The sequence below is a fragment of the Musa acuminata genome, chromosome BXJ1-10 (genome assembly GCF_036884655.1).
Source record: "Musa acuminata AAA Group cultivar baxijiao chromosome BXJ1-10, Cavendish_Baxijiao_AAA, whole genome shotgun sequence".
Classification (NCBI taxonomy): Eukaryota; Viridiplantae; Streptophyta; class Magnoliopsida; order Zingiberales; family Musaceae; genus Musa; species Musa acuminata.
The window spans coordinates 12607344-12633160 of NC_088336.1; the positions used below are offsets into that span (position 1 = coordinate 12607344).

At 34.7% G+C, this 25817-nt stretch overlaps 2 protein-coding genes across 6 annotated transcripts; both read left to right on the forward strand.

Annotated features, from left to right (window-relative positions):
- The first annotated feature begins 548 nt into the window (after positions 1-548).
- Positions 549-9810, forward strand: LOC103974258 (uncharacterized). Of its 3 annotated transcripts, XM_009389036.3 has the most exons (12): positions 570-743; positions 2922-3011; positions 3142-3245; positions 3489-3613; positions 4315-4809; positions 4904-5076; positions 5217-6463; positions 6580-6659; positions 6854-6949; positions 7028-7101; positions 8858-8990; positions 9554-9810. In XM_009389036.3, the coding sequence occupies exons 5-12, from the start codon at positions 4519-4521 to the stop codon at positions 9635-9637; spliced, it is 2178 nt and encodes a 725-aa protein (XP_009387311.2). In that variant the 5' UTR covers positions 570-743; positions 2922-3011; positions 3142-3245; positions 3489-3613; positions 4315-4518; the 3' UTR covers positions 9638-9810. The 3 variants fall into 3 exon arrangements, with proteins under 3 accessions (XP_009387309.2, XP_009387311.2, XP_009387310.2); XM_009389034.3 differs by lacking the exon at positions 3142-3245 and having other exon boundaries at positions 549-743; XM_009389035.3 differs by having other exon boundaries at positions 2922-3245.
- Positions 9811-10996: 1186 nt separating this feature from the next.
- On the forward strand, positions 10997-20605 carry LOC103974259 (calcineurin B-like protein 3). Of its 3 annotated transcripts, none has more exons than XM_065085766.1 (9): positions 10997-11142; positions 12736-12890; positions 13027-13109; positions 13474-13533; positions 14256-14364; positions 15600-15652; positions 16786-16866; positions 18662-18774; positions 20283-20605. In XM_065085766.1, exons 2-9 carry the CDS (start codon positions 12767-12769, stop codon positions 20338-20340), a joined length of 681 nt encoding a protein of 226 aa, XP_064941838.1. In that variant the 5' UTR covers positions 10997-11142; positions 12736-12766; the 3' UTR covers positions 20341-20605. The 3 variants fall into 3 exon arrangements, with proteins under 3 accessions (XP_064941838.1, XP_064941840.1, XP_064941839.1); XM_065085768.1 differs by lacking the exon at positions 10997-11142 and adding an exon at positions 11344-11710; XM_065085767.1 differs by lacking the exon at positions 10997-11142 and adding an exon at positions 11731-12105.
- The last annotated feature ends 5212 nt before the right edge of the window (positions 20606-25817 follow it).

Genomic DNA, 25817 nt, shown 5'->3' on the forward strand with positions numbered 1-25817 from the left:
ACAATAAGTTTCTCTAATGACAAGACTATCGTCGACCAGGGCAGGAATGATAAAAAAACGAACGATGTAGGAGGGTCGACTATCAAATGATGTAGGACCGATGACGGTTGAACGGTGCAGGAGAGACGTCGGTCGAGCGGGTGCAATGAACGAGTGGCGAGAAGTAGGTCGAAAAGAGAAGAGGAAGAGAAATCGATTAGAGTGAGAAGTGGATATAAATTTAATAATTTAAAAAATAATAAAATTATATATTTATTTTTTTATTCATATTTTTTTGGTATATGATAACATATTCGATATTTTTTGTTGATAAAATTAATGACGTAAGAAAAATTAAGATTAAATATTTTACTTTTATAAGTATATAAATCGTAATATTATTTTTTTAATATAAAAATAAAAAAATAAGTAATTACGTGCGTCGATGAAATTGGCATCCGAGTGCGACGTGAATTGGTAGACCAAACAGCACGCTGATAACACGTGATAATCACGTGCATACAAGACGTCTATAAATATATGGACACGCTAACTTGTAGGACTTTTACTAGGGCATACCTCTGCGATTCGTTGTATGATCCCCGTTGTCTTCCTCGTCCGAAAACCCTAACTCATCCTAATTCTTTTTGTCCGAGCTACGTCCCTTCTCTCTCGATCTATGGGAAAGAGAAGGGAGCGCCGCCTTGCGGCGATGATGGCGGCGAGCCGCAGAGTAAAGCTCGATCTCTTCACTGAGCCCTCTGGTAACCTCTGCCTTGCTCATCTTGATTCGTTTTTATTCAGAACATATGTTGAGGCAGAAGCAGTGTTGTCTTTTTAGGCTCGTTTCTTTTGTTGAATTTGTTGGGGACCTTCTGGCCGAGTCTTATTCGTCCTGTATTCTGTGCGTATTCCAATGATCTTTCGCTTTTGTTCGGATTGTTAAGTGTTTATGAGAAAGGGGAACTTTTTTTGGTGAATCGTGATAAATATTATCCTTTCCTAGCCCGTAAAAGAATGGATTTTTTTTTTGTTTCTTACTCTGCAATTTCTGGTTGCCCCCTTTAGATTTAAATTGATATTCTTTTATTTATGAACGAAAAACGTTAATTGGTTTTGTTTTCCTTCCCGTTATATCAATTTCTTACGTGATCCGAGGTAACAATATATATGAATTTAATTGTTTTCTGAAATTAGTGATTTCTAACCGACAACAGTGGTTAATAAGGACTTTAGACCTTTCTATTTCGTTTGTGTAACGAGTTAGGTGTTGACTTCTTGCCTTGTAGTTTCATTTTATATATCCTTGAATCTAGCGTGCGACATGAATACTACTGAGTAGAAGATTTGTCTAGTCATAAAATGTTGTTTGGAATATCTTCATGGCAGATGATATGATATTGAATATTACATAAGAAAACGTTGGCTTCTATGGAGACTGTTCACCATTGAAGTGGGCTTAGCAGGTCAATTCAAGAAGCTAAGCAAAAACATATTTTGAAAATAAAAATCATGTGGCTTAGTTGAAATCTTGCAACTTACAGAAGCAGGGAATGCAAAATCTAAATTTAACTGTATTGTGATGGAAAAGTCTAGTAAATGTTCAAAATATGGGGCAATTGTGTAACAATTATAAGTGAAGGTAACTAAAAGCTAAATAAACTATTCCTTAAGGAGTTATTAATACTTCCAGGATTTTCAAAGATAGCCAATTGGCTAATATATGCATTTTCACTAGTTAGCTGTATGGACTTTGATGATGCTTTGAATGTTGGACCTGCTCAGGATAATTTGTGTCCATGCATTATACTGTCAGCATGGATCGAAATGAGAAGCATATAAGATGTCAAATTCTAAATTTAACTGTATTGCGATGGCAAAGTCTAGTAAGTATCAGAATATGAGGCAATTATGTAACAATTGTTAATGAAGGTAACTAAAAGCTAAACTATTCCTTAAGGAGTTGTTAATACTTCCAGGATTATCAAAGATAGCCAATTGGCTAATATATGCATTTTCACCAGTTGGCTGTGTGGACTATGATGATGCTTTGAATGTTGCATCTGCTCAGGATAATTTTTGTCCATGCATTATACCATCAGCATGGTTTAAAATGAGAAGCATATAAGATTGTGCATCTATACAATTCGTTTTCTTTTATCATCAAAGTTGGTCAGAAAAATGTCTCAGTGACTATGGGAGTTATTTTCATTGAGATTTCATGGTGATGAGATCTAAGTGATGAATGTCATAGTATCACGGGTGTTACATTCATCACTTAGGATAAGATCTAAATGATGAATGGCATAGTATCATGGACCAAATGTAACAGTAACAAGATAATAGCAACAGTTGAAATAGAACTAGTTCAGAGGTAATATAACTATGTGTTTTTGTTTTTTTATTCTTACACAGATTGTATATGTTTAATACATTTTATATCCAATATAACCCAAATTGTTTATGGAGCAGTCTTATGAATTTGTCTATAGTTAGGTGTTATATACAATTTGTCATTATAACACCAAATTGTATATTTCTTACATGTTGCATGTTCAGCTGCTACTCGTCCCTCTATAGTTAGGTCAAGACCAGCTTTTTTGTCAGAACAAGAAAGAATCTGTCTCATCATTTTTCTTTTCAAGTGATGAGCATACTATCATTAGAATTAGTTTTCATTTGTCCTTGATTGGAACATATGCCACTGTTGAGTGGGTCATGTTTTGCATGACTGAATCTGTGGCAATTTTGTGGATAAGACCCAACTTTTATTTGGGTTTGTGGTTTAGTTTGCATGACAATTATATGTGCTTTTGTTACAAACGTTTCTTTTGGGTGAATTTACAGACTTTTGTATCCTTCTTTAAAGTTATATGTGATCTTGGTCAAATTTTTTTTCTTCACTCTCTTTCCTTGTTACTAATCATATTTTCTGTTTGTAGGAGAGATGGTGGGCAATTCTTTACATGATGAAGTAGGAGGGGATCTTGATAAGGACCACCATGAGGTCCCCAGTTCACCATCTTCTTCAGGTGGGTTCCATCAATTTATCTTAAAGGACTATGTAGAGAGGATATGCCTGCAAAGCATATTTTTGGTGGAAATTTGGAAATATTGTACACGCTTGTTGTATGCACCAAATATCTGGTTCTGAGACTGTAGGGTGGCTGAAGAACATGCATTAGTCGTTTCAGATCGGGCTGCCACTGGGAAAATTGAATGACTCCCTACCTGTCATTATCCTCTGGCAGCATCTAGATGTGGAGGTTTGTATGTCTCTAGCTTTATTTGGTTTGTACCTGCTGACATGAGTTTTATGACTGCCAGGTGGGTGGTCATTTTTTTATCCTTTCAATGACAAAATAAAACTTATTTAACGTATTATATATTATTCAGGAGATTGATAATAGTCTAATTTGTACTAATTTATATTATTTTGTTACTTATTAGCTCATTTTACTGCTTTTTGAGATATTTTACTAGTTTACAACTACATATAATGTCCTCAGGTCAGAAGCAGGAAAATCCTTTGTTGCTACTTGAACAATATAGCGATGATGAATTGGAAGATGACACAAGTGAACAACCAACACATACTGCTGAGGCGAGTGTATCAACTGGTCCTGAAGTCCAGGTATTGCTGCCCTAATTCTGTCACTAGTTTAACTTACAAAAGTGTTGATGTTCTTCTACAACCATAAGATGATGCATGTATATCACATGTATCTATTTAGTTGTTTTTAAGTGAACTTATTAGTTCCTTTGTGCTTTTTTCTAAAGTTGGTTTAAGGCTTAAAGATATGTTAGAGACTAGTAATGATCATGAACTTTTGGTTTCCTAAAATGTAACCCTGATTCTAGGGGTCTGACTTATTGTTGCAAGTTCATGCTGGTGGTGGAAATAGCACAATAATTTCTCTTCCACAAGGTAAAATGTCAGGTTTGTGTGGCATGAGTCGGATCTCATGCACGTTATGTCAGCACAAAGCATTCCAGCTTGCATAGTCACTCACTATTATGCTTCTGGGCATAATACCTGTGCTCTGTGCAGTATGTTGCATACAGTGCTTATTGTGGTCCTATTGTCTGTTTAATGCTAGCCATAAATTTTTAAGGAGGTTTTGCTATACTTGTGGTTTTTCTTGTATATCATGTAAAGGTCACTTGTCCAAGATCCTTTCTAATAGTCCTCTTAAAAATTTAATATACTAGTTCTTGGACTGTTTACTTACATATGAAGCAATGTGTCCTTGTTTGAGTTTGTTCTTGGATTTGTTATTGTATTTCTAGCTAGTAAATTTTATGTGCCACAAAGTATAACATCATTACCAACAGGGTCAGGAGAGTGTAGGTGCAAGTGGGATTGCTGGAAGCAAACCTGATAACGCAGATGCTACTGGTGACATCAAAGATGATGACCAGTTGGATCACATCAACAATGTCGACTCAAATGATACCAAAGAAAGTGATGTTGCTTTAGCAGCTTCTCAATATACTGAAGCTGATCCGGCTAGTCAAACTGTTCTTGATGCTTCTGGAATGCAAATCGTCGGTGATCTTACTGGAAATTGGAAGGTTGTCATGCATGGGCAGAGCAACCAATATTATTATTGGAATACTGTGACAGGAGAGACTTCATGGGAGATACCTAGCGGAATGGAAGTTTCAATAAGTGGAGTAGATCTTTCTTCCACTGTTGGAGGACAAGTGGCTTATCCTGTTCTTATGCATGCAAATAATGCAGCTCCTGAGATGCATGGAATTACTAATTTGGTCCCCACAAGCATGGAGGCCTATGGAACTGTGGAGTTGGATAAAGAGAATGGAAAGGTTTGTGTGACTCACTTTGGGAGTTTCGATGTTATGGTACTATACTCTATACATACATAGGTCATAATTACTAACTTCTTTATTACATTGACAGCGATCAGGCAATGCCTTTTTGGACTTTTCAAAGACTTCAGGAGAAGATCTCTCAATCTATGAAGTGAAGCATGCTACAGAAACTACCGCATGCTATGAAACAACAGATATTCATTCTGCTGAGCTTGTTAAATATGGTCAAAGTTTATTGCAAAGATTGAAAGCAGTGAAGGGGTATTTTTTTGTTTTGTGATTTTTTTTTTGTTGTTGCTCTATGCTGTTTTCTTTCTAATAATTGTTTTTATATCATTATGTGAACGGTATATAGTAATTCTTTTAGTCACATCTTAATGGTGATATGTTGTCTTTTGCAGTTCTCTTAATGGACATGAATGGATGGAGAAGGAAATTGAGTTTAGAATATCTGATTGCAGAGCACTTTCCTCGTATGGGTTATCGCTGCTTCCATTTTGGTGGCATACTGAAACACAGCTCAAACAGCTTGAATCTGTGATTTCCAGGGAAGAAGCTTCTTTTGTAGCTGAGAAAAGCATTTTGCTTTGCGTAGGAGCAGCATCTGAAGTGGTTGAGAAGATCAATGGTGAAAATCACCAGTCAGTTCTTGATACTGCTGCAACAGTAGTACAAACTGATGAGCATATGCCTGAGATTGAAGGAACCATTATTAAGGGATTTTCTTCTGGTTTAACCAGTAAGAATTTGGGAACAGATACAGAAGTTGAAGGTGTGCAGCCAGTGTCAAATGTTGAGTCACATACCGAGGATGTGGATATGGATGTTGAGATGGAGGTTGATGATGAAACCATTACAGTCCACACTGCTGCTCAATATTCATCAACCACCGAATGTCCAGCTTCAGTGGAACCAGCAATCCTGACAAACACATCTTCAGTGGTCTCCACTTCAGTTCCTGCAGATGAGCCAAGCATTCCACCACCTCCAGATGAGGAGTGGATTCCTCCACCACCTCCTGATAGTGAACTGATTCCTCCTCCTCCTCCAGAAGACCCACCATTACCATCATATCCTCCACCTTATGCTGAAGCCATACCGCCACCTTTCCAAGATCAATATAGCTTGGGTTATGCTGTTCCATCTTATGAGTATTATGCTCCTGCAGTGAGTGAGGTCACAAGCGTCAGCTATTATGTGCATGCTGATGGATCTCATATTTCTGAAACTGTGCAACCATCATACTATGAGCCAGTAGTTTCGAGTTCTTATCCTGAATTGGTTGCTGATGTCCAGTCAGTTGAACCGATAACATATTATGGCATTTCTGGTGGAGCTGTCCCTCATGTACCTGTAGTCACTGTCACAGGATCATCTGGGTATTATGTTGAATCAGGGCCTGTCAGCTATAATGATGGTGTTTCTATACTGGATCAAGCAAGTTCTGTTGGGTATACCATGGAGTCTGTGAATAGTGTTTTGCCTCCAGTTAAACATGAATCTGATGTTGCTGCAGTTTCCAAAGAGCCTGACAAGGGCAGTGTGCAAGTGACTTCAAATGCGTCTTCCATGCAATTTGCTAGTAATGCTTCTTTGAATGGGAGTACCACAGTTGCAACTTCCGCTGCCACCAAGAGTAAATCCAGAGGTTTTGAATTCTCAGTGACTATTTGATTTATTAACTGGACACATACAGGATACATGCCAATGCTAGCCATGTATCCTGTGCATCTTGATGCTAACGACCTTGCTACCTCTTACCAGTTCTGCGTGGGAAGAAGCGCACGGTTGCTGTCGCCCCAACTTTGAGGTCTAATAAGAAGGTCTCCAGTCTGGTGGATAAGGTATTATTTAGATTGCTCGAGTTTTCTCCATAACCTAGTGCAATAAGTGTTATCTCTTGCACACATATACATATGTCCACAATGAATTATTTAGATTGCTCGAGTTTTCTTCATAACCTAGTGCAATAAGTGTTATCTCTTGCACACATATACATATGTCCACAATGTATCTTATAGTACATTGATTTCATCAGTGGAAGGCTGCAAAAGAGGAACTGCATGGAGAAGAGGATGAAGAACCGGAAGATGCTCTTGAAATTTTGGAAAAGAAACGCCAAAAGGAAATAGAGGTTTTTAATATTGCATTTGCTTTAGCTGTTACACTTGGATGTGTCAGCATTTTGGTGTTAACATGTTCATGCACACAGGAATGGCGTGCACGTCAGATTGCAAGTGGCGAAGCTCAAGATAATGCAAATTTTCTTCCTTTAGGTGGTGATTGGTATGTTCAATTCATTAGCCTTGAACTTTATTATCTTCGTGTACCGAAGTTTAAGGTGTGCATATCTTGTCATGTCCACTGGTATGGTTGCATGCTGCATTCGTTTTTGCATGTGCTGTGCCTTGCCATGTGCAACATCCTGGCCACAAAAAGTATTCTTCATACTGGTTTGGTGTCAGTGTAGCGCACACATAGCACTTAAATCGTTGGGTTGTACCTTCATATAACCGTGATACATAAGCTTTCTCAATTTTTATCTTTTGAATTATATCTGATCCTTTAGTTGAGTGATTGATATCCCCAAACTGAATTATATCAGGTTATTTAATTCTTCATGAGTTTATTAATGATATTTTCTCTTACTATTTGCAATATTTTAAGAACAAATTATGAATCAGTGAAACTATTTATTGCTTGACTTATTGCCAGTTATCATTCATTTTTTTTCCATTTACAATTTTGTTTTATGTTACACAGTGTATAAAGTTGTATAAAAATAAGTTTTTTATATGTTTGCTCATTCGTTTTGAGCTTTTACCAAACTTATCTACTTCCCATAATCCCCACCTTTGATCCTAGATGATTTTTTTCCTGAATGAACTTGTGAATATGCATGCACTTTCCTGGCCGATGGCACTAGTGGACTAAAGAGAAACTTTTCCTTTTCAATTCTTCATTGAAGTTGCCTTTTTTATATGTTATTTTCTTAGTACAGAATACAAAACATGAGCCATGTTGAAATGCACATATTAACATGAAAGGGCAAAAGTTTTAGATCAACTGTAGCAGGTCATGCTATATTCATGTCTTTGTGATATATGTAGTCATAGTTTCAAATACCAGTTGTACCAGTATGTACCATTGGGTATCTACCAGTCCATTATTATTATATATATATATTTTTCAGTGATACCAGGTGGTGCATATCAGTATACCTACCTGATAATGCATCAAAACCGGTATGCGACTGGTATTTAAAATGGTCATGCATTTATATATTTTTATATGTAGATATGTACATGCACATATATATCTTGATGTGCTATACAAGACTATCTGCTGGTTATTTTTGCCAATGACATCTTAGTTTCTTGACAAAATCTGCCATCAAAGACTCTTTACATCACTTTGATTCAACAACCAATGCCTTTATCTTTATTGGGTTAGAATCCTGGGATCACAGTAGTTTTTTAGAGTCGTGATTTAGAATGCCTTTATCAATGACTCTTTACATCACTTTGATTCACAGTAGTTGGTCTTGTGTGGTAGTTATCTAGGTGCAGCTTTAAGTGCCACAGATTTTTTTCCCTTTGCCTGGGTCAGATTTAGTCTAACAAAATATCTGAGACATCTCTACATTGAGTGTTGATCCTACTCAAATAAGGTTTTTTATATTCAAGTAACCATGAGCCTAAGCCAAGTTCTACACTGAAACCTCAAGGATTATTACTTCTTTAAACGTGTCCTTTTATTTAGAGATGCCTCGTTTAGATTCATTCAGCTACTGAGAAACACATATGTTTGTTGTAACCCTTTCTGCTTTGTAGTTTACTTCAGCATGTCCTTTTGGGTATTAATGGGAGGTACCTGCAATTTCAAGTTGCATTCATCATTAAATCATTTTGGTAAATCTTATGTATCCTAGTTGATCCCAGCTTCATATTGATCGAACTGAGATCAAAATTCCTGTTTGAACTCTTTTTTATGGGCATAGAAAGGTCTTACAGATTGATGGTATTGCTATCTTTTTCTGTAGGCGTGAACGAGTGAAACGGAGGAGAGCAGAAGCCAAGACTGGCCCAGGCGAAACTGTTCCTGGAGCAGCTGTGAATGAGAAAAAACAACCTGATTTAGCAGAACTCTCCAGAAGTCTTCCTCCTGGTTGGCAGGTTTGCCCAATAGCACATCATCTTTTTAACTTATATTTAGAATTCAATATCCATAATGACAGACCTGATTTTAATTTGAAGATGTCCAGTTACCTTAGTGCTCCTGTTGAAATTGTATATCTTTTGTTCGTTATCTATATAGTATGGAACTTGGATCAGCAGTGGTTCTGGTTGACATTTAATAGTGTATCTCTGGGTAATTGTTCTTCACAGGGTACCAACTTTCTGCAACTTGATGGATCTCATTTAATGGTTTCAATGCTGTTTTTCTTTGCCAGTCCTTTTTGTGATTATTATTTGAGCCATCTTTTGAATCTGGATTTTTCAATTTTTATTTTGATAATTTTTTTTACCCTTTAGAGTCTGGGTAATTGTTCTTCACAAGATACCAATTTTCTGCAACTTGATGGGTCTCATTTAATGGTTCTTATGCTGTTTTTCTTTGCCATTCCATTTTCTCACTATTATTTGACCCATCCCTTGAATCTGAATTTTGTAATTTTTATTTTGTTAATTTTCTTTTAACCCGTTGAGTCATATTTGACTAATTTGGTCCTTTACAGGCTTATTGGGATGAATCGTCAAAGGAAGTCTATTATGGAAATAGCAGCACCTCGGAAACAACCTGGACTAAGCCAGCAAGATAAAATACACAGTTACTGACTTTTAGGGTTTTGCATGTCAGGGTTGTAACAACCAAATGTACTCGGTCCAGCATTCTGAAAGGCATCGACATGCCTATTGTAGAGGGACTGACGTTGTCAATCTCAAAAAATTCCTATATTTTAGTCAATTAAAGTCTTCAATGTGATGATTCCCATGTTATGCTATTTGCAATGAGCAGTACGTCCATGCCCATGCGGAGGTTTTGATGAGAGACAGGTGCGTCGAATGGAAACCCAGGTCATGAGTTAGCAGTGACAAGCTGTCTTGCTTCCGGGCTAGCCTTTCTTGTTGCTTGATGGGGGAATCGATATGACTTCTGAACCTGGTAACGCTTTAAATTTGCCAGGAACAATGTTCGCGAGATTGTGCTGTCCAACATTTAAAAAAGAGGTCTTTTTCTGCAAGTGAAAAAGATAAGATAATTGTCAAGCGAAGGCTGGTGCATCTCCACGCTTAAAATGCAGAAAGCTTTGTGAGTTGTAATCCCCAAAATATAGCTATTTTTTTTCTTATGAAAACATTTGTCTATGTATTTTCATTCATTGATTTGTTACCATGAAATTAATTATTATGATTATGATGTGTGTGATCATATGATGATGATGGCAAAGAAAATAAAATATGCGATGATGCTGGAAAAGGAATGGTGATGGGATGATGACAGCATAATAACGAACGATGGATATAACGCCCTGTGGCAGCAATGATGACCGTAATGTTGTTGATGTTAATGATTTACGAAAATCTGAAATGTATGGAAAACTATTTTTGTATAATGTAGAAAGACAAATAAAATCAGGATGTGAGAAACCCATATATATATATATATATATATATATATATATATATATATATATATATATATCTAATTGCTGAATATGTCGTTTATATTTTTTTTTTGAAGATATCAAATATGCTCATAATTTTTAATGACGTTATTGGTCATCATAGGCGGCCTTATGTTGGTTAATAATGTCAGTTCCAAACTTCACAACAATTTGGATTATGCTTTGAACTATATGAATAGAATATGTATCTCTATACTTTTAATATGGTACATAGATCGTTCATGTGGACATATCTTATCTAATATATTTTAATCAATTGATTGAAATTAACTGAGTACACTTAACTTTTTTTTTAAAGGATAAAATTATCGGATAAGATGCTTGAACACTTAAACATCTGATAAATGGATCTGATATACTTAATTTTATAAAATATCTTTTAAGTTTGAATTTGAAGAGATAAATACAAATTAGTTACTTTAGAGGGATATATATAATTTTCCTGCGCTTAAAAAAAAAAAAAACCAAGTACTAATAATTAAGACACAATGATGATGGTTGAAAACTAGCAAGTTTATAAGCAAGAACGGCGTTGCCGTGGTGTAGAGGTCCCAAAAGTCGAGAGAGACTGAGCCTATCATGATGAGGAACGTGGCCAACCCTTTTCTTCTCTGCTGGATTCCCGTTTTTCTCCGAAGGTAACTTTTCTCTGTGCCATCCCTCGGGGACATTTGGAACCCTCGTTTGGTCCTTTCCTCGGATCCTGAAAGTGTTCTTCCCCAGTCGATCTTCTCTCAATCGAAGTGCAATTCTTTCGATTTTCGTATCGGACGATGACACAATCTGGCGTTCTCGATATGTTGGAGATAAAAATCTTTGGTGGTTGTGTTTTCCGGAGAATTTTCGTTTCTTCTCTTTTTGGATAAAGATCTTAGGGTTCTCAGTTTCCCAGACTTATGGTTGTAAACTGGGAGAGAAATGAAAGGAAAAACTTTGGGGCTGAATAAAACCCCCTGGAAGTGGCTCTGGGGGCGAGGGACAGGGGAATCTGAATCTGTGGGCTGATTGCTGAGAGAGAATTGAAAGAATTTTCATAGAGCAGAATGGCTAATTGATTGTAGTAATATGGGAATTTATCTGGATTCTGTTACAGAAGTTATGGGCATCAGTATTTTGTAGATCCCCTGTAGATATGAATGTGCTACGAAGTTTTCTGTTCTGACTAATGCTCTTCTCTTCAATTTCCATTCGGAATGATTCTTTTAGGTGGTCCCTTAGTCTCTCTGTTTGCACTTCCCATAAGTTATAATGAATTTTTCCTCCTTTTATCTCATACCAATATGAGTCATCCTGTATATTAACTAATGATGGATTCTTGCTGTCTCAATTACAGTTTACTTTGCTAGTCATCTTTGATCCCTTTGTGATGTTCCATCTCCGCCATATTATTTGATTATAATGCATCTGACTCCCATCTTGACTGAGATTGAGTTGATGAGATTATAATGAGATTTCCTGTTATTATTCCTTTTGCAACTTCCATACAGAAAGCTAGGTGTTTTAATTATGTCTAGCTAACAAAGCCTTCAAATTTTTTCCTTTCAAGCTGAGCCAGGTTTTACTGCAAAGTTAGAAGGCAAGATAAAAGTCTTTGTTTCTAGGTGATTTTTTGCTCTTACTTGTTTTTTAATCGCTTACCTGGGTGGGTTTGGGTGTGTTAAGAGTAGATGCCATCTTGTTAGAGGCTGCACAGAATACTCATGATCTATATCTTGCTAAGCTCTCCATCTGCAGTTTCATTGCCTATTTACAAATTGCAAATGAGTTGAGCTGTTGCCTATTTCTCAATCACAGTGTTTGAAAGGTTAAAGATCAAGTTAATCTCTCGAGTAAAAATAACATTTTTGTGGTTTCCTGCATTTGGGTTTTCTTCAAGGAGGAATTTATATATGAACCTATAAACTGGTCATATGTTATACAGGTAGTTTGTCTATTTTGGTAGGATATTAGCATGTCCTCTCGGGACATATACGTTGAGAATTTGAGATGTTGCGGGTTCCCTGGAACTATGACCTGCCTATATGTTATACTGCCAGTTTACCTATCATGGAGGTTACAGGATTTCGTTTTGGAACCTTTTCATTTACAATCTAAATTTGCGTATATGCATAATCCAAAACACTGATATGTAAAATTTATGACTTTTTAAAATTTTTAATTTTGCAATCTAAATTTAAAAAAAATTGCATGAAATTTTATGTGAGATTCATTAATTATCATCCCAAATGCAGGTACAGAATGATTTGATGAGGGGGAAATATAATGTTGCAGTGCCTAGAAGTTTTCAAGCATTCACTCGGCATCTTGTTAAAGTGCTGTGATCTTGATCTGTGCAATCAACCAAAGGGACTTGAAGACCCTGAGGTTTTAGCCAGGGAAACTGTTTGTATGTTATACCACTACCGAAGTTGTTGATAACATCTATTTGTATGAGAAGACAGCTTTTCACTTTTCTTGGATCTTACCTTTGATAGCTGTATAGTTTGCATTGGTGACTAAGTCTGCGATAATTTTGTTTGCAGTTAGTGTAAGTGAGATAGAAGCACTATACGAGCTATTCAAAAAGATCAGCAGTGCTGTAATTGATGACGGCTTGATCAACAAGGTTTGAAACTTAACTGTTATTTGTGACCATATACATTTATCCTGCAATAAGTTCAGCTTGGAGTTTTTGAGATCCAATAGTGTATTATATTTTTAGAAAAAAATGTGCTACATTCCATTTTAAGCATGATTACTGTTTGAACCTGCAGTGTATTTTTCATTATTCTTTAATCTTTTTGCAGATATTGTGCCTTATATTTATCTTTCTCTTATTTGTTATATTTTTGAAGTTATAAAGATTTTACTGCTGTCCTGTTCTAAAGGGTGTAAGCATTTCATATCTGTTTTAGTTTGTTAAAGTATGATGACATAAATGCAGTGATTCTATCATACAATGACTGATTGCTTTAACAATTATGCTTCAGGAAGAGTTTCAATTGGCTTTGTTCAAGACTAACAAGAAGGAGAGCTTATTTGCTGATCGGGTATGCCTTACGAAACTGTGTTGTTTGAGATATTTCTTTGGATATATCCAATGTTGATATGCATCAGAAAGTCCATAGTTTACTGACCCTACATTTTTTCTTAGTTAATCGGTTCTTTCTCTCACATGACTCTTCCCTTTCTCAATCATCTTTCACTAGAGCTCCGTAAGATGAACTCATTCATTGGGTTTTGCTCTGCCTCGAACAACAGTAATTTTCCTTTGTTACAAAATTGGCCTCGCTTTCAGCATAACCTATTTCTTGGTCTGTAGTTACTGTATTCTACTGAGGAAGCCTTTCTAGGTGTGTTATTTGTGAGTGCATTACATAATGCTTGTTTCATATACCTTGATATGTAACCTAAATATTCGTGTATGGACAGCAGCTCATGCATTCCTGGTCCCTGGTTTTTGATGAATGGTTACTTGTGTTCTTACATCGAAACTCACAAGTTTGGAGCAATTATAAGTTCATTACCGTATTTATTTTCATCCTTCTCAGAGGAATTCATCTTTTAAAATTTTGGAGCATTTAAAGAATAGAAACCATTGATCATGGTTTAATATCAACTGTAAATTATAATAAGAAGTTGGTTCTTTTGGGTTTCCATTTTCAATCACATATAGGATTTTTAGTGCTATCTTTTTTTTCGTAAATGCAGAAATAGCAAGACAAGTAACTTAGACAAGTGCAATGCAACACTTTGTGCTTATTTTACACAGGTGTTTGATTTGTTTGACACAAAACACAATGGAATTTTGGGATTTGAAGAGTTTGCTCGTGCTCTTTCTGTATTCCATCCGAATGCTCCAATCGATGATAAGATTGAGTGTAAGTTGTATATTTTGTACTATACGTCATATAAATGTTTTCTCAGATTCTAAACATACATAGATTCCACGTCATAAAATATTTTGTTTAATTGTCATTTATTTAAGGATATGAAATTTAAACAAAGCACAGTACCACATAGCATCTTATTTGAAGCAATGCAAGTTGATAATACACTTCTTGTTCTTTAATCTGAATGCAGCTTTTTTATGAGGAAACTATGTTCTATCAGTATACCACTGGGTCCCAAATAAAAGATTGAAGTTTCTGTATCTTATGGATTATGCTTAATTTTAAATTTGGAGCATGTGTATGCTTTATCATTTTGTTGAATTTTGTCGCTTGAATCCTCAGGTTTTTCCTTAATAAATTTCTATTAGATGGTATCTTGGTATTTCATATGTGCTACCTGCCCATTCATGGGTCTCTGGTAGCTTCCCTCCTAGCTTGTGCATTGCTGGTTCAGAATTTTATACTTCAAATTAGACTAGAAAAACTGTCATCCTTAGCACTCTTTAACAGAAGTATTAGCTTCTTCCCTTGTTAAATCCATGGTCTTCAGGATGAGTTTTTTTCTATATTTTATCTTTGCCCTATGCCCTTCTTCTAGCTTCTTCCTGTATCCAGGAGGTTTTTGTGGCTAAATCCATGTTTGCTTGAGCATATATTTCAAACAATGATATACATTTTTCTATAGTTTTTTAGCTTTTAAGTAAACTTTATTTCTTAAATTTGTCCTAGCACACACATGTAAGCAGTGTCATTAATTTTCTTGTTAAATTGTCAGTGGATCCCTCTCAGTTTAAATAGTATTTTTAACACCATCATAATGTTTGGGAAATTTAATCACAATGACTAAAGGTTTTCTTAGATTTCTGTTTAAAATACTATAGTGGAGCCATTGCAATTCTGGATTGCCTTTTGATATAGAATCGGATGTAATATTTGATGGTCGTATGACAGTATCAACAACTAGTTGGCAGGAAATTGCTAGATATTGTATTGCCCTTTTCGTTTTTCTTTCAGTGTTGGGATGGTCTTGTCTCAACTACTTTAGATTGTAGATTGGGTGTCAATAGCAAGTTACTCTGATCTTCTGGTATTTTGTTCCACATTTTCCTTATCATTTTTTACTTACTTCGTATGTTTAATGCTAGCTATATGCTTTATCAGCCATGTTCTGTGTTGATGTTGTTTTGTGGACACAAGATAACTAACATTTTCCTTTAATGCAGTCTCATTCCAACTATATGATCTGAAGCAGCAAGGATTTATTGAAAGACAAGAGGTATTTAATGTTTAAATTATTATAATAAATAGTATATCATGAGGATCCTGTGCTCACTTTATTCTGTTATGTGTAATAAGATCTAGATTCTCCAAATATCCTATATGAACATGTGTAATGATATAGTTTCTGTTAACTATATTTATGTGGTGATTCTTGCATTAACCAAGTACATGATAATACTTTATGTCAAATTCTCCCTTGTATACCCTCTCAAATGGATCATATTGTCTGCCTTCACTACAGGTGAGATACATTAACATCTTTAGTATGGAAGCTATTGTAGCAGCAAACTTAATGTAATTTGAAAGTATTACATAAAATTGGGTATATTATTTGCATGCTTGATTGTGGGGGTAAGCTAAAAGAAAAAGCAAATGATAGAAATCTTAACCTAATTATCATGAACGATGATCATGAACTAAACATGATCTGGCAATATTTTCTGATATATGGTAACACCAAGAGATCCCATATCAGCATTACATACTACCATTTTTTTTCTGCACTATTTATTCACATTTTTCAACACATTGAGTTTCTTGTGAATAACTAGAGAATCCAGAGTTAAGGGTAATTTGGAAGACAAATTGTTTCAATAAAAGGAAGAAACAATTTCTGTGTAAACTATGAGAGAATCTGGAGTTCCTGGTGATTTAGATGATGACTTGTTCCAAGAAAGGGAAGAAGCAATTGCTGTGTAATTGTTTTTTTGACATAGCCAGCTGATGTAAATTGCTCAATCAGCCATTATGTAACATTTAGCGTTCGATTCTTGATCTGTATCTGGGACATGACACAGTTTAGCAACCTTATCATTGTACCAAGACCATTTAATTTTGTTTGTTTGCTCTATAAAATGTTTATCATTGCATGAAAACCCTTGTAAATGTGTTTTTCCTTGTACATCCTAAAGAACATTACATCTTTTTCCTTTTTTTTATGGGTATCTATGAAAATAGGTATTCCAATGATAAGGATGCATATGTCCTGTAAAGAAATATACATGTGATATGGAACTCAAGAAAATTGTTGCTTCAGAATAACGTTTGTGGCTTATTTGAGCAACTATTAAGTTGGGTCAGAAGTGTTTCACTTGACATGAAATATGATTAAGTACCTATGGTTCCCAGGTTAAGCAAATGGTCGTGGCTACTCTTGCTGAGTCAGGCATGAATTTGTCAGATGAAGTTATCGAGAGTATCATTGATAAGGTGATCCCATCATGTTTCATGTATTTGTCTTGATATGTAACCTCTAGATGTTACATGCATGATGTCTTTGTGACCCTAGAAAATGGCTGTCATGATGTTTCCTATATTTTTCTGCTTTTTTGCATCAAATATATTGTAGATTAAAATTTCATGATTATGTTTGAGATTTTTCTTTCCATGTTCACCACAATCTTTATTGGAGTTCAAATATCAAGTCCGAGAGTTTTGTCTGATAGACTTGTTTTTTTGCTTATGTTTTAGTGTTTTATGTTAATTATGATTGCTACTTTTCTAAGATTGTATGTACCTGGGCAAATGCCAGATGAAAATGTAGACTGATATGGAATGAGATTCTGTAAGTCCTTTCAAAAAATTACCATGGTGGTTTACATGCTTGGAGGATAATCTTTGGAGTTCAAATATCAAATCTAAGAGTTTTCTCTGTTGGAGTTTTTTTTTTTTTCTGTTGTTTTAGTGTTTTATATTAATTATGAGTGCTACTTTTCTAAGATTGTGTGTACCTGGGGAAATGCCAGATGAAAATACAGACTGATATGGAATGAGATTCTGTAGGTCCTTTCAAAAAACTACCATGGTGGTCTACATTCTTGGAGGATGTGACCAGAGATGGGTCTCAATAATATAATTAGGCAACTAGGCATCCTTAATATCTTCTTTTTGTTGGCAAATTTTACTGGGCATCACATGGATGGCCAAGCATTATCACCTTTTATATTGGTTTTACATTGGTCAAGGATAGCGTGTAGCAAATTGGTTTTTGACATTTGTGAAGTTGATCATTATGAACATCATTGAGGAGTAAGTCAAGAGGAGAAGAAAACCAAGGTCGATTTGACTGGAAGTAGTGAGGACATTATAGCCTAGCAATCATCAAAGGATGCTGAACATTGTGATCCAAAGGACATTTTTATCTGAAATAGTTGGAACTTGGCCTGTTTCAAAATCCTAGACTGAAGTTTTATCCAGTTACAAAATGAGAGAGAATCAACTAAATGAAGGAAGAAAACTATAGTAGTAAGTGCATGTAATGATCAACTAACCATTTCTTTTGTGACTTTGAGTAAAGAGGTAATATGATGTCTGAAACTGTGGTTATGTTGAACCAAACCAATTGTTAATTACTGCCTGTCAGTAATTGCAAAGAGAAGATATCTAGCTTAGTTATGGCAGTAAGTTTGAAGCATTAAATGTTTATGACTAGTAGTATTATTGAAAGGTGTTGCTATGACTGAAATATAATTAATATCAAGGTTCGCAATACCGTACCGTACCGGTATTTCGATCTAGGCTCGGTACCGGTACGGTACGGTATACCGAACGGTACACTCAGGTGTACCGAGTACTGTAGCATTGCTACAGTGCTACAGTAACTGTTGCAGTGCTACAGTACTGCTACAGTACTCGGAACGGTAACAGTCGGTCCGCGTACCGAAAATCTGTCGGACCGGTACGTACCGCCCGTACCGGGCGGTATGGCTCGGTACGGCAAAACCTGGTTAATATTAGTCACTAGAACAATTGCCTTTGCATTTATGTATTGTCCCCAGTTCAAATCAGTGTTGATGGAAGTCAGAAACTATTCTTTGTCAATGCAACATGGACAGTACATTGCTATCAGCTATCAATAAATTGGTTACTGATTATGAAGTTAATTATGATATCTGTCCATCATATATATTATTATTTCTGTGCATAAAATGTTTCTACTTATAAATTTGTTGGATAATTGCTATTTTTTAACCTACATATGTTACTTCCCTCTTTTGGTTCTCAGACATTTGAGGAAGCTGATACAAAACATGATGGAAGAATTGATAAGGAAGAGTGGCGCAGTCTTGTCTTGAGGCATCCTTCTTTGTTGAAGAACATGACCCTTCAATACCTCAAGTAACAATCTAGTAGCCTCTTGTTATCATTCTCATATTGTTCTGATAATTGGTTCTAGATTATTTTCTTTCAAATTCTATTTGATTTATGGGTAGTGGTTCAGTCGCAAAGGCCTTTTGAACATAACAGTCTCTATACTTTTGACATTGTTGATTCCAAAATAGGATATAACTTGACATTCTTTTTCCTCATTCTGTTATTTGTATTTAGTTATTATACCTTAGTTTAATTAACATTGTTGAATTTAGCTGAAGGTCTTGCTAATCATATACTGGATGCCATATAAAGGATTGGAAGTCCCAAAGTATAGGATTCCACAAATAACAGTGTCAGAAAATGCTGGCAATTTATAAAAAACACCAATTTATTGGAATTATCCATGACAATGTCTCATTCAAAAACTTTAAAAAATAGAGCTTTAAAACAAGCTAAATGAATGCTGTGTTTCTATGCATTGTTGGGTCAGAATTAGGAAACTTGCAGGCTAGAGATTGAATGGGAGGGTAGTTACGGATAGCACTCAAAATGTAGATATGTTTCACAATTTTTGGGATGTGGTTCATTATCATATACGGTTGTATTCCCAATAGGAAAGTCGGTCAATCAATCCTTTTGTCTTCTTTATCATGTAGGTGCTCAGAGAGCTACCTATCTGTCACTAGCTACCTATCTGAACTCACATGAGCACAACGGCTTACTTCCTTTCCTTACAAAACTCATATCGGCAAAGAAGAACTCCACTCGTAACACTGCTTTGCTATGCTCTGACTCATTGTTTATGACTAGGAAGACAATGTCCTCCTTTTGGTGAATAATTTGGTTTCTAAGTATGCTTCTGACTTGCAAGATTGAGCCATTTACATTTGATCTTATACACATTATATTTTGGATTTACCATTAAATTAAATTGTACAGACCTCTTCATTTTAAACAAAAACATGCATATAAATATGTGAGACAATCATATAAACTTGCATGACTACCATCTTTTCATTTTGAACTTGATAAAAATAAAGTTCGTTTTATCAATTTTCTTATATCCTGCAGAATAGAACCATTAGCTGATTGGCTTTAGTTCAGAAAGCTGTTATTTATGGGTTTTACATATTTCTGTTACGGCTATATTTAAGACATGCATATATATTTTGGTTTATAGCTGAGTTTGAACCACCACAATGCTTATTTGTTGTCTGTCAACTAAATTTATCGAGCACATATAGATAAACTAGGTCTATATGTATGTAAAATAAAGGCTAAAAGTAACAAACCAACATAGAAGATTTTCATTGTGTGGATACTCCACATAAATACAATTCATTTACGAAATTCTGGTTTGAGCTATACTTGTTGATGTGGTTTTTCTGGTCTGAACTTCATCATGCATGCTTTTGTGTTAGAAGATTAGTTCCTGCTATATTGTTGCTTCTATAGCCATTCTTACCTGGACTCTGTGAATTATTATGACTTTATGCAATTATCCTGCTAATTATTCTATTTTTTATTAACAGGGACATTACAACTACCTTCCCGAGTTTTGTCTTTCATTCACAGGTTGATGATACCTGAGTCTGATTTTGTTACGACTTGATTTTCCATGACATGCCAAGTTTGTGGATGGTTAATTCACTATGGTGAATGTTATGAAGAATAAATAGTAAATTGGCAACTAGCACTTGCTTTTACTTCTTTGTTTTGCTTATAATTTATTAAATTCTTTACCCAAGGCATGTAATATGTGAAGGAAAGTACCGAGTTTGTGGATTGTGAAATTTGTGTTGCCCAGCAATGTGAAGAAAACAGAAAGATATGTGTGGTCTTACTTAAAAGAATATATGGTGTTCTGGCTTAGAATTTGAAACTAAAACTACAGCACAGTAAATTAGACAGGGACCAAAAAATTCTTTGCAAAAAATATAACATTTTGCAGTCCTGTTCTGTATAGTAAAATTGATGATTTGCTGGCGACCAGTACAGAATTGTGTTATGATTCGGAGAAACTGCCGTTGGTTTGTGAATAATGCACATTTTGGGTAAAAATTCAGACAGTTGAGCTAGTTGTTTTAAATTCATATATATATATATATATATATATATATATATATATATATATATATATATATATATATTTATATTTATATTTATATATATATATATATATATATTCTCTTTTTTCTAACTGAGATTATGATTTGCAGCAGCAAACTGAAACCTACATTTGAGACATTTTGGCACCAATTGCTCTTTCCTTTTTAAACTAAAACCTATATTAACCGGTCAAAGTCTCATTTGTCAAATGCTTAGTTTTCAACCAGCAATTGTCAAATGCTTACTAACCTTATATCAACAATTTATAAATTTCAGAATATAATGTTTGTCTAAGAAAGTCTCCCATTTGTGGCATCTTATACTTCGGGCCACTGTGAATCACTGTCTGAACATCTATAGTCACCTCTTATATACCTAGAAACTCCTATAGATCCCATTTAAGTTCGAAACTTTAAGATGGAAAGATCATTTTGTGCGGACCTAACATTGTTTAGAAGTTGTTTCACATGTCATAATCATAAGTTGTCACATTATAATATCTAAAATAATTCTAATCTAGTTTCATAAATCACTCAAGGAGCAAAAAGAGACAGAACAGAAGAAATAAAATTATGATTGTGATTAAAAAAATACAAATCTTGATTGAAAGATCTTGTGAAGATTTATTTCTATAAATATCAAAGTTTGTCATCAAAAGGATATATTATTTTCAAGTAAAATCCAAAATATTATTTCTTCCAAGAAGGAAAAAAAAATGATTTATTTGATTTGATGTAATTATATTTTTTTTATTATTATATTATAATGGAGTATCATCAAAAAAAATAAATCAATATATTGAGTTCTTTTCTCACATTATGTGCTAGCAATGCGAGATCATAATTTGTTTTTTTGATGGTTGGATTTTATCGTCTACATGTGAGACATGTGGAGGTGCAAAGTCTTGATTCTAAGAGTTTTCTGTTTAGGTCACACGAACCAGATAGTTTTCAGTTTTTTTTCTTATTATTCTTCATTATTATCCTTTTTTTTCCTCTCTTTCTATGTCTCTATTGTCAAAAAAAAAAAAAAAAAAATCTGTCGCTACTTGTCCTATATCATATTATGTGATATAAAACAAATTTAGTTTATCTTTTATTTAAATAAATTTAATTAGTTTAGAGGTTATTTCACATGTCTTAAGTTGCAACATCTAGAATAAGGTCTATCATCCCATTGAAAGAAGAACATTATTTTCAAGTCCAATCAAAAATATTTTTTCCTTGCCAACAAGGAAGAATTGATTTATTTTATTATATGGGCTTATTAAAATGAGCCGAAATATTATGATGGAGCATCTTTTGAGAATGAATTAATAAATTATTTTTTTCTAATATTATGTGTGAGTGATTCGAGTTTTTTCAATAACATGATTCTATCATCCACGTGCGACATATGAGAAGATACAATACCTTCGTTCTTCCTTGAGATAGAGCGAATGTTTTTTCTATTATCTTTCTATCGGTTATCTTTCATATCTTTCTATTATCTTAATATAGAAAAAAAATCGATTGCTAGTTCTCCTACAATAGATTTGATATCAAACCTTTTAGTTTAGTCAATGTGTTCTATCATCAACGTTGATCTATATTTCCTTCCTATAAACTTAGGACAAGTTCGTATGCAATTTGGTTTATCTCTTATTAAATAAATTTAATAAATTTATGGGTTATTCATATTTATCATAAGCTATAACATGTCAATATCTACGACAAACACTATTATCGAAAGAAGAAGATTATTTTCAAGTCGAATAAAAAAAAATTCAATTGCTAATCGTCCTACATCAACGTGACCTCAAAAATCCCTGAGATACTTTTTAATAGAATTTTAATACAAGCTATAATTGTCGAGTTCTCGAGACAATATTGTACTTTGGCATGAATAGACCTTCTGAAAAATCAAGCAAGAGGGCAAATGATATTCCAAACTCAACAAACATAGCTCAATTAAAACAACCATATTAGCACGAGTTGGGGACTAAAATATTCTCTAAAATATTTTTTATTGCATGAATATTTTCATCTAATTTTATAATTAGTAATAATATATTTTTAATTATCGTATAAGACAGAATTGACTTATCGTATCAAAGTCGTTATTGTTAGCATAAAATCTGTAATATGCTATATTAAATAAAGAAATAATCTTTTGTTAGGATTGAAATCAAAGAATTAGATCTGGTTTCACGATGTGTACCTTTTAATGTCATCTAAAAAAGAGATCTCTATTTGATATGCAAAAGCATTATCTTTTATCCAAGATCATTATGAATCTGCAGAGGAACTAGATCCTTCTCTCTCTTCCTATCTCTTAACAAATCTTATTTTAACAAATCTTATTTTAAGTGAACTTCTTTTCTATTAGCTATATATATATATATATATATAAAATCAAATTAGTTATATTATATATATCTTATCCAATTATAAAGTACTACAAAATCTAACAGTTACCTCATATATACTTGCAATACTAGTTTCGTAGATGACTTTTGTGATGATAGGAACTAGTCTTGAGTAAAATCAACTTGATAAATCATCCGTCTTTCCAAAGATCCCAAATATTATGATGCAACAATCTTGGTTACATCAGGTCAACTCCTTGACTCGAATTGACGAATAATTCTGACATTAATAATATCAAAATATTTTATTTTATATTCCAAATAATACAACACTAGACTCAACCAATCTAATATAGTACGAGTGAAGATGACTATCACATGTAGAAGGCACCTACTTGAAGATTACACCCCCCATACCCTTTGCATGTACCACTTTGGGAAATTGTGAGAAGGTGAAGGCCGAACTAATCCAACAAAGCTGGAGCACCTCTTACTTTCTTAATCCTTTTTTTTTTTTTCTCCAAAAGAAAGTACTATATTACTTAATAGATCTAGTAAAAGCTACACCATGCTCCCTGGAACACAAAAAATAAGGCATAGTCAGGTGGCCAAACCATCCTCCACAAAACGTGCTAACCGATTAACATTGTTGTTCCCTTCCCTAACCACATGGCAAAAACATACATCCTTGAAACCTTAAAATAGGAGACCAAATAAATCCCAAACAGTTACTAAACTCCATGGAGGATGCTCTTCTTTGTTAAAGAATTTGATAATCAACTCAACCATCAACCCTCCTCAATTGCAAGCTCCATCCCACACTTAATCACAATCAACTCTGATTTCCAATAGGTGGTCTTTACTAAATATAAGCGACCCGTCACCATGCATTTCCCCGCTTCGTTTCTAAAGTGAAACCCAACTTTGCCAATGCCTTCATGCACATTAAAAGCACCATCAAAATTAAGTTTGACTCATCCTCTTCTAGGTTTGGACCAGGATCGAAGCAATTAATTATTACCCAAATATCCCTTAAACAGAATCAATGGTTTACAACATGATATATAAGCCAAAACTATGCACATAGTGGAGTAAGCTGACCCCTTGAACTCCATTGAAGGTGACTTCATTACGGGCCTTCGAGATCAACCAAATGCAATAAACACTCAAGGCTCTCAAAAGTTCACAACTGGTTTTAGTAAAGGCTGTCCTCCTCTCTCAACCAAACACCCAAGTCTCCACTCATTCTTATGCTCAAAGGATATACCCAACTTCCTTTCCAATCCACTCCACACCTCATAAGCAAACCTGCACTCGAAGAATAAATGATCCTGCACATCCAAGCCTTATCCATAAAGCACAAATGCTTTTAACATCACAAATACCGAAGATGGCTAGTCCCCTGGTTGTAGGAAGCTTGCAATTCAGGAGCTTCCTGCAAAACTCCTGCACTCTAGGGATGACAATACACCTCACTCAAACCAAACCAGTGCCACTAGAGATTTCTCAAATACCTATATGTAGATTTAGTTGATGGTTGCTCTTTGAAGTCTGCCTTCTAAATCCTCTTATCATCACAAGGACTAGGGAAAATATCAATCCTTGTAATCGCATGTTCACCCACTAATCCGAATAAATGTAGTATCATATTTGTCTCCTAAGAACCATTCTTGATCAAACTAGAAACCGAGACATTCTTAAAGCAATAGTACTCCATATTAAAAAACAAAAGCTTCAAGGAAAGAGAAATATCAAACAACCAACTATCATACATTAAATCAATTGAAGAACCATCACCGATTACAAAAGAAAAACCCTCCTGAAAAGGCAACAAAGCCCAAAGAAAAAGCCGCCAACACCAATTAACATTAGAAGAATTAGGCTATACCAAGGAGAGAGGGTGTCATATTTGGCAATCACCATTTTGACTCACAGATTAGACTCCTGATTCAGCAACATGGATACCCTTTTAGCTTGAAGAGCTAAGCTACATGTGGCTAGGTCATGAACGCCCAATCCTCCATCTAACTTTGAAAGCATAATCGTGTCCCAAGAAATCAAGTGATGGCCTTCGGTATTATCAATCTTTTGCCACAAAAACTCATTAATACAACACTCCACACGGTCAAATGCTTTCTTGGGCATCCAAGACGTCTCTTAGATGCCAAAGAAAATATTCATAAGAGTGATCGGAATAATTTGGACTTGTTCCATGAACCTATCTTGCCATAAAGATTTTGAGAGATGCCATCAAAGGTTGACAAGGGGATTCTACGGGGCTGGTCATAGTACCAAGGTATTTTAAAGAACTTTTCTTCTTTGACAGTGAAGGAGCAGATGCCATGCTTCTTATTAGCTTTTGTGTTAAAAGGAAAGAAAATTTTAATACAACCAAATTTATATGCTGATTTGTAAGAGCCTCATGTACCTCAAAAATATCCTTGATAGCTTTATAAGATCTTCTATTGGTCCTAAAGGACACCAAGATATCATCTTCAAACATAAGATGAGAAATAAAAATTTGATTTTTAAATTTAAAAGGAGAGAGCAACTTATCATCAACAATTTTATAAAACAAACAAGAAAGGATAAGGGGTCACCTTATAGATAC